The sequence below is a fragment of the Cicer arietinum genome, chromosome 1 (genome assembly GCF_000331145.2).
Source record: "Cicer arietinum cultivar CDC Frontier isolate Library 1 chromosome 1, Cicar.CDCFrontier_v2.0, whole genome shotgun sequence".
In the NCBI taxonomy this organism is placed as follows: Eukaryota; Viridiplantae; Streptophyta; class Magnoliopsida; order Fabales; family Fabaceae; genus Cicer; species Cicer arietinum.
Window position 1 is genome coordinate 38,827,193 of NC_021160.2, and position 10,312 is coordinate 38,837,504.

General features: G+C 29.2%; 1 protein-coding gene across 1 annotated transcript; it reads right to left on the bottom strand.

Annotated features, from left to right (window-relative positions):
* Positions 1-1,513: 1,513 nt before the first annotated feature.
* LOC101495276 (protein neprosin-like) lies at positions 1,514-5,487 on the bottom strand. The gene is made up of 7 exons (XM_004488531.4): positions 5,120-5,487; positions 4,597-4,683; positions 4,212-4,472; positions 3,011-3,175; positions 2,651-2,704; positions 2,409-2,555; positions 1,514-1,954 (listed from the first exon to the last, which is right to left on the bottom strand). The coding sequence occupies exons 1-7, from the start codon at positions 5,327-5,329 to the stop codon at positions 1,577-1,579; spliced, it is 1,302 nt and encodes a 433-aa protein (XP_004488588.1). The 5' UTR covers positions 5,330-5,487; the 3' UTR covers positions 1,514-1,576.
* Positions 5,488-10,312: the final 4,825 nt, after the last annotated feature.

The window sequence follows — 10,312 nt, forward strand, 5'->3', positions numbered from 1 at the left end:
GATAGTTTACTTGTTGATTTTCCCATCTGAAAGGAAGAAATAAAAAAAAGCAGTCAATACTCATGTCATTTGAAAATGAGCATACAATGAAATAAGCCAATGTTAGGCTCTTGTGATTAGGATTTGTCAAACTTGTATTTCATGATAAAGCAATGAGTTCATGTGTTAGATTTCTATTGAGGAATTCATTTTATGGATTAACACTTTTTATTCATAAATAAAATAAAATAAAATTTCTTAGGAGACATGAAAATTTAGTTATTTATTAAAAAAAATTAATTATTCATACCTTAACTAGTAGCTAAAATTTTAGGTAGTATCCAATCTTTTATTAATATTGCTAGTTTTGTTTACAGCAAAATGCATTAATTTTTCTTCAATAATAACAATATAAAAACCCAACCCAAAACTATGAAGAAAAAATTTTATTTTAAGAAAATGAAAAGAAAAAAAAAAGTTTATGTTTTAGGATGCCTTATTTTGTGTTCTTGTTTTAGGATACTTTTTACACATACATTTAATTAAATAAGAACACAATGTCTAGAGAAAAATTCATACGTGTACATATTCCTGTTAAATTATCCATATCTAATAAAAAAAATAGATTAATTATATGTGTGGGTATGCATCCACCTAGACACCACCCAATAAATGGTTTGCTCGTGAACCACATTACCCCACCAATATCATACTTTAGTACCATCAATTTAGCACTAAGGTGTGAAGTGACTTAATTAGGCCCCGGTCCATCTCAAGTGCATGCATCTCAATTTTTGTTTCTACCTTCATTTTTTTAATTAAAAAGTCACACATTAATGTCAAACCTCACAAGCAATAGCAATAGCAAAATCATAAATTAATATTCTTACTAAGACACCTTTCCACTAATCCAACATGGTACCAAAATAATAAATACATTTTCACTGTCCCCATACTAGAGAATATTCTGTCCACATTATAACACCCCATCCCCTTTCATAGCTCCAAAGAAAGGAGAAAACAAAAATACCCAAATATATATATTATACATAAATATATAAACAAGGAAATCAATGGTGAAACATTTTTCTTGTCAATCTAAATAACCGATCACCCTTTTTCTCCAACAATTTTTGGAGACCTCAAAGAGATTTTTGAGCATAACCAAATTATCTAAGTGGTAGCCCATTTTACTAGCTACACTAGTCACTAGATCAATTCAAAATAAACTTTTGTTTTTTTTTGCATAATTACAATTTTGATATTTTTATATTCACTAAATCCACAAAATAAATCCTCATTTTTTAAATCAAATTATTTTTTCTCGCACTCAAATTTTTGAATCAAAAAGTGGTGATGTAGTATAAAACTTGTTGACATAGAATAATCAAGATAAATTTATAATATACAGGTCATTAATTAAAATTTGTCCCATCACCAATTTTGAATAAAAAAATTGAACTAGAGATCAAAAAACATGATTTTAAAAAGGAGAACTAATTATGTGAGCAAGTGAAAAAATAAATACCAAAACTGCGATTAAATTTTTTTTTATTTTTTTTTTATATTTTAGTTCGTAAACTTTGAACATAAAAGATCATGGACAATTAGGGTTTCTTCCAGGACCACCGTAATAGAAATAACTGCCCCAATCACCAGCACTACCAGTTTTGAGATTATAGCAATTTTGTTGCTCAGTATAAGTACCAAGATCTTTTGGAGCCCTTAGTTTGTTGTCACCATCAACAATTTGAATGTTCTTGAAATAACTAGCTTTTCCAAAACCTTCATGAGGAAAATGTCCACTTCCCATTTGTGTTGAGGTGTGTTGACCATCAGACTCAGAGTTCACAACTTCACCTCCCCATTCAATCATTGAGGCACTCTCAGTGAGGTAAGAGAATAAAGGAGCTGGCCAGTATCCTAGAACATGGTCATTCCCAAATTGCATCCACCAATTTCCCTCTTTTGGGTCCTACACATTAGTTTTAATATATAGATATATAACATTAGATGGCATTGCTCTATATTAAATTCATGGACAAACATGGTATCATATGACTTTTTAAATAACTTTTAATTATGATCATCGATGTGTGTGCCTGTGTATAGGAAAAGTACACATTTAGTTTTAAATTGTGGTCTGCAATCTCAATAGCAACTATAATATAATTGTTTTAGAGGTTTCTGCAACGGTATCACAATTTCGATTGTAACTAACATCAGACACACATATATGCATACATACATTCAAATATAATGAGTTAAGTGTCAAGAGATTCTCTTAATTTAAAATTAAATATAATGTACCTATACAAAACAAATATATTAATATTATAATTGAAGTGTTTGTTATGTGTGGGGCATATTTTCTTTCCACAATGTTCATTGACAAAAGATAACATTATATAAAGATAAAATAAATGTACCTTCCAGACCAAAATGCTTATATCATATTGGGAAGAACCATAGTTAGAAAGTGGGAATATACTTGCTCCAAGGGCTATATCATTGTTAATTTGAACAAAACCAGAGCAAAGAAGATTATAACAACCAGTTGCTTGATATGCATCACTCTGTCGCATTAATGAAACAACTTCATCAAATGATTGAGAAACTGAAAAATATTAATTTGAAGAAAATAAATGGGGTGATTGAAATGAGAACTCACTGTCCAATAAGTGAAGAGTCTAGTGTTATTGTCACCATACAAATCTGGACTGACCTAAATTATTGCCAGAGCAGAAAGGACAGAAACAGGAAATTAGAAGATAAGTAATAAATCATAAAGAGAAAAAAAATACATGTATTTATATAAGCTATAAAGTACTTTTCAGACATACATGTACTTTTTTATATATTTTAATATTCATTATCTTCTGAAAAAGATACTTCCTTTTGAGACCAAATACATATATTTTTTTTTTGTTTATATGTGAGGTTGGAGGGAGTATCTTTGAGAAGATAATGAATTTGAAAATTATTTTTAGGACAAAAGATGATAATAGAAAGAAACTTTCAAATGATATACCTGCCAGCCTGCTTCAATGCTATTGAGATCTTGACCAAAGGAACCAGCCAAAATCCACATTTGTGACAGGCTGAATTCATTAGGTTGTTGAATTTTTGGGTCCCAAACGTTTATGGTTGCTTTTGCTCCATAGAAATCATCTCCCTCCACATAAGCTATGGCATGCTAAATACTCCAAAAAAATAAAATCAAAAGGAATAAAACAAATACATAAAATCAGGAGAATTATAACAACCAAAGCATTTTCATGTTATGTGAGACCAGTTACATAGACCAAATGGCATAGTAGTGTCATATCATAAAAGATCAGACTTTTCCTAAAGTGAAAAATTCAATTTTTGATATTATGGGTATCTTGAAATATCAATTATTGATTATCTATTGAGAAAACTATTATTTGTTACTTATGTACTATGTACCAACTTCTCTCTTTTATTTTGCACATAAAAGAGACTTATAATGAGAAAGAATATACTCATACAGGTTTTTGCCCCTTTTACTGGCTTTGAAATAATAAAAAAGTAAGAACAAGAATAAGTTAAAATATGTTGTTAGCTTGTAAAACTGTAAAATCAACTCTATAAATTTATGGAATTTTTATGTGTAATCTCTATAATTATATTTTTGTCTATCTATTTTATCATATTCATGAAAATATGCTCATTTTGAAATCAAACTTTTTGGTCCCTCTATTTTCACATTAGTTGGAGTTTGTCTCAAACTCGAATTTTGATATATGAAATGGTGATTTTGAGCATAAAATTTGAAGAGAAAATATAACTTTAGGGTAAAAATCATCATTTTTTAGACTAATATTGTAAAAATCATGTTTTAGACCAAAACTACAATAAATGTGAAAATAAAAAGAACAAAAAGTTCAATTTTAAAATAAGGAGACTATTTTCATAAATATGTTAAAAAAGAGAGACCAAAAATGCAATTAAGCCTTTTTAGTGTTTATCTTTTATTAAAGGGATGTTTTTAATTTCTAAAAATGGACTGTAACACCCATTTTACACAAGGTAGAGATTAAAAGTTGATAATTTTTTTTAAAGGAACTAAAATAAATAAAATTTATAGGAATTAAAAAGAAATTAAACCCAATAAGAAATGAGAATACTTTCTTAGTAACTAGCAGCAGTGACATGAAGTTGCTGTAGTTTCATTTTAAGAGACAAGAGTACCATGACAGTGGCAGTACCTGATGGCCACTCTGAGTGATGATGTCAGGTAAGGGTTTTGCAGGTTTTGGCTGAGGGATACTTCTTTGATTCTTCTTTCCAAATTTCTGGACAGAACTAGCCCTTAATATGTCATCCTTTTTAGTCCTTCTGATAGGAATTGTTCCTTCAGAACACCTCCCATTTTTGTGCCAAAGCTGAGTTATAGGCTTGGAATTTGAAGAGGCTTTGATTTTGCTCTCTCCAAAAGTTTTCCCTTCTGGATGGAAATTTGGCCTCACCTATATCACAAATTAACCAATTACTGTTTGGAATTCAAACCAAAACCAAATTACCCTTAAAAGATAGATACAACAAATTTTGAATTAATTAAGAATAAGATGACAAAGCAAAATGGAAATTCACCTGAATTTTGTGATTTTTGAGGTCAGGGTGATCAAAAGCTGGTTGGTGTGAAACATGAACACAGTCAATAATATCTCCATCAGGACTCTGCATTCACAAACCAAAATGTAAACACACAAGTTACAATCACTTGCAAAAAATTAACTGTGTTTATGCATGGTCCAAAAAATCTAAAAACAAAAAGAATTATTACAATTCTTAGCAAAAGCTACAAAAGAGAGACACCAAGAAAAAGTATACTATAATACTAAGATTCTGTTTTAATTGAAAGAACAATAGCAATAGTTGATTCTCCATTACTCCAAATGAAAAAGAGTAAAGGAAGTCCCAACTCCCAAGAGAGACAACAAGAGCAACCAAGAGTAAAGTTCCTTTCAAACCCAAAAAGTTTTATTTTTTACAAATCCCAATTAGAAAAAATAAATAAAACCGTTAAGCAATCAATGAAAAAGTGACAGGGGAAAAAGGAAACAAAAAGCTAAGAAAAAGAAGTGGCAGTGAGAAAGTAAAAAAAAATCTCTACCTTGATAGTCTTAACAGGTTGCCTGTTCAAATTCTTCAAGTGCTTCTGAACTTCAAGTTTCTGAATTGAACCACCGCTGCCGCCAGTGGTGGTGGTGCTAAGGGTGGTTCTACCAGCACAAGTTAAAGGAGCCGACAAAACCAAAAACAAACACAAACAGAACACAACCTTCCTAACCCAATTCTTCTCAAATCCAAAATTGGCCTCCATTAAAGCCACCCCAAATGAAAAAGCATACAACTTTATGAAAATTCTCAAGTGGGTATTAAAGAAAACTTTATACAAATGCTAATGAACCTAAAGGGTCACCAAAAAACCATTAAGCATTTATGTTTTTAAATAGCACACACACAATTAAATGGTGTGTTATTATGTTAAAATAAAAGCATAATCTTAAATATTTTGTCATTTCTTGTTTCTTCTATTCTCTTAGCCTTAACCAACTTTGTAGCTTATCCTACGCACCCCACCAACTACATCAAAAACAAACAACAACAACAAGCCCCTCCTTTTGTTGTTGTTTTTTACACATAAAAAACAAACAAAAAAGTGTGGTTTGAAACTTTGACAAAGGTTGATAGAAAAAAAAAAGGGTCCCTTTGATCAAATTTTTTTTTTCTTTCCTTTGGTTGTGTTCTTTATTTGTAGTTTTGTTCCTCATACGACAACAAAATTAATTGCCGACGATTGGACAGGGGCATTATGGGAATACTAATATAAATTAGGAGAGAGAATGAATAAAAAGTTTGTGGAATTGCATGGTGGCGTTATGTTATCCTTTCACCTTCTATTCTATTTAACAGAGTTTAGTTGAGATTCCACTAACGTGGTGTGCTTTTTTTTTTTTTTTTAAATTTATTTTGGTGTAGAGAGAGAAACTAGAGAGAGAAAGACTGTTAGTTCCTTCCCACGGCTACGGCTATGGTTATGATTCGTGAAATTACTTTGTTGTCCTTTAGAGTCACGGGATTACAATCGCATGATTCCTTTCTCTTTGTTGTTTTCCTCTATGGAGTTGTATGTACAAGCTAAGCTATGGATGAAGAAAATGGGTGGAAATAGAAATAGGTGGAATCATTTTTGTTTCTATTGTACTAATAATAATAATAATATAAGTATATACTTTAAGGTTGATTGGAGTACTTTAAGCATATATCAATTACAAGTTTTATTTAAATTATTAATTACTTCGAGGTTGATTTTTTTGTCTCGTACTATAATTTAAGTAAAGTACGTAGTATATAATAAAATTACAATTTTGCTATTTACAAAAAGAAGTTATTTAGGTGTAATAAAAAATAAAAAGGTATGATTAACAAAAATAAGTTATAAAAATCACAACTTTTTAACATTTTAACTGTATATTATGTGTTTATCTATATACATCAAATATTAACTATTATGTTAACTATTAATTTGTTTCCTCAATAAAGAATTTATCATAGAAATAATATTTTGTAAAAATTCAAACACACGGTTTGAATACTACGTACATAAAAATAAAAAATAAAAAAAGTTTCTCAATCACATACAAATTAAAAACATAAAGCTAGTGATAAAATTCAAGGTAAAACCTAGAATATATTACAAACATCATAGAGAAATAATGGAATAATCCAATAATACTAGATAAATTACTAATTAACACAATTCTAAGCTAGTTTTGGACTTAAGAGAATATTATTTAGCATCTATATTCATGTCGTAAATATGTGAAAGTTCACTATATATCCATACATGTAATAATTTTATTATAAAAATTATAATAAATGATATAAATTATTGAAAATCTCACTTAATTGTGGTTTATGAGTTATACATAAAAGATTATAAATTAATGATAGTTACTCATAAGTTATATATATGAAAGATCATAACTTTCATTTACGTTATGACAGTGACAATGAATATTTAATACATTTTTTATGATAGAAAGTCTATAAATAGATTATTGATCCTTAAATTTCTCACCTAATTTTTGTATACATCATCTATAGTAGGAGAGTGAACACTTGAAAGCAGGAATCACATAGAAACTTAAGTTTTTCCTTTATACAACAATGGTTAGAGACAATTATTTTATGTGTCAAATTTATTTTATATCAGATGACTAACTTTTGTGTTTTGTTTTATAAAAGATGTTAATACAATCAATATGAAAAATTAGTCACAAATGAATAAGAGTGAGAAATCATATTCATACAAAAAAGTAAAGGGCATTAAACAACATGATGCGCAAATAATATCACATAATTTAGAACATAATAAACTTAACACATGCATTTTATTTATGCATACTGTATTGAATTTGTTATAGTAAAGCAACAATTAATATTTTTAATTTATAATTGAGACTTATCATAAGACATGTTCACCCTAAAATCGTTACCAATTACATCATCAATCACGTTAAACTGTTCACCATAGTTTGTATGTGCTCATGTATATTAACTTTTAACCCAATATTAATATTTAGCCGTTGTTCACATGATTAATTCAAACTCAATAATTCTCCATAAAACCAACTATCCCTAAATGACATTTGTTTCTTCGTGATTCTTAATCTTTATACACATAAAATTAAGACACATACATTTTATCCCTCCATCACTTCGATAAATATCTTGTAACATTTGTTAATACAATAAATCCATGCATCCCTTCCTCAAAATTCAGTTCAAGCCCTCTCCTTCTCTACAATATTATATTGTACATCCAACTTCAATAAAAATAATATTAATCTATATTGCGTACGCTCAATAAAGTTGACATTTACGTTAATAAATTAGTTTTTTTTTTATTGTGTTACGGGCTACGAATAAAGGTGTATTTTTTTATCAATATTACGCATATTTTAATTAATAAAATATTATAACAAAACTATCAAAATTAACTATAGTTATTCATATATCTTCTATAGTAACATATATTCATGCATATTGTATGAATAACTAAATTGACAATACATATATATAATAAATTAAAATTAATTTGAATAAGTAACCGGAGGATTAAAAATGAAAAATCACTCGTTATATAGATTTGGGTGTTTGCGCAAGAGTCACTTTGCAAGAATTTTCAAAGAATAGTACCTTAAATATATTCTCGAAAAATGTGCAATTGTCAATTCAAACTCATCTAAGGATCATTTCGCAGTATTTTCTTAGGACTTTTGTTCTTCAAACTTGCTTCAATCAGGCATGCGTGTTCTTAAGGTTACACAATTGTACATTCAAGTGGTTTCCAAGAACTTTGGTTCCTTAGAAATTTCAAAAAAACCAATTCCACCTAACAGTTTCGAGGTCTTTATTTCCAATTATATTTTTTCAAAACAAACTTTATTCTTTTTGATGATGTTCGAAGGACTTTAGTCCTTATAAGTTCACTTTTTTATTGTGACGAACCATGTTGTCTCGAAAAATTTGAACAGAAAATGCAGTTTTTCTTGTAATGACACAATGTATGTCATCTCAAATGTTAATGAATGGAAGACTCGAGCAACAACCACTTCACCGATAATAGGAGTGCTCATTTTATCATAGAGAAAATCAACATTTAGTCATGGTGATTTGATTTGGTATTTAATGGGACTCCTTATTAGTGTTCTATATATATGTACCCCTTCATTGATTTTTCTCCTTTATTGACAATTCAACCGATTGAATCGGGAATCCACTTGTCATCCATCCCAATTGACCATCAAAAGTGCCCAAGTAAAAAAATCAAACTGTTAGAACCGATTAAGAATCGGAATAAACCGGGAAAATTGGTTTCATATGTAATTCTCGAAAAAAGTAATTTTTTTAAAATGTCTAAAAGTATTTCTTTTCATATATTTTTTTTTAATTTTTTACATTCTTTTATAAAAATGTTCAAAATCATTTTTAATTTTTAACTTTTTATATTGTTTATTTTATAGATAGTATTTTCGATTTCTTTCGGTGGCCATTTTGAATCAAATAATAATTTATTTTGTAAATGGATATTATTGTTGTGTTGTAAATAAATGTTATAATAATTTTGCATGTAATATTTTATAAATTATGATTCTTTTAAATAAACTTGATCGACCTACAAAGTTAAGTTATTTTATGTTATTTTTGTTTAATATTATATAATATATTATATTAAAAGGTTTAAAAAAATATTTTGATATCACCAGTTTAATCGCACTTGACTCTTTGAACCTTGAACGAGTGTGTATCAATTTAACATCGATCCAGTTTTTCAAATATTAAGATACATTAATAAATTTGTTCTAAACATCGAATATTCAAAATAGTGTCAAAAGTTAAATTCTCTTCACTACTAGAAAAACTAAGTTTAGCGTCTGCCTAAAACCCAATCTAATAGGCCAAAAATCGACGCTAACGTTGATTTAGCGTCAGATTAGCGTCGATGTCGGGCCTAGGATAAAATGGTCGAAGCTAATACATAGCATCAGCCAATTGTCATCTGATTTTGTCGGCCATGCCTAATCTAAGGCGACGCTACCAACAAAATAGTACATCTGACGCTAGTTATATCCGTTGATACGCCATTTGAAAAATTCATTTGCGTCGAATGGCCGATGCTAAAGTCAACAAGTTGTAGTTAACAAAATATTTAGTGTCGGTCCAATCGACACTACGGTCAAATAATTTTATTTATAAGACACTAGGGGTCTACATTGAAAAGTCAACATACGATTAGCGTTGGACAAAGTCGACGCTAATTGTAAATTTATTTAATTTTTATTTTTTTATCACCTGCTCAATTATATTTTAATGTCTTATAAACTAATTGATACTTAAGAAACAGTAAAAGTCATTGCATTGACAACATAACAAACGCACTATAAATTATCATTTGTTCTCAAACTACAAAATAATAACATAGTATCAAATAATAACATAACAAAGTCACCTATTACATAATTGTCAACCAATGACTACAAAAAGTAATGATAACTATGAGATCAAGGTTTGTCCAGTGACAAGCCGTCCAAATCATCATCGTAATGAGGATGCGAAGGAGGATGACTCGCACTAGATGATCCACCAACTGATTGACGGTGCAAACCGTCAATTTTAGCTACAAAAAACTTCTTTAATGCACCAAAATCATTCTCTAACTTCTCTGAATGCTCCCTAGCCTCTTCGGCGACCTTGGTAGCCACTTCAGTTTGGGCCACTGCATCCTGAGCTATTTGTT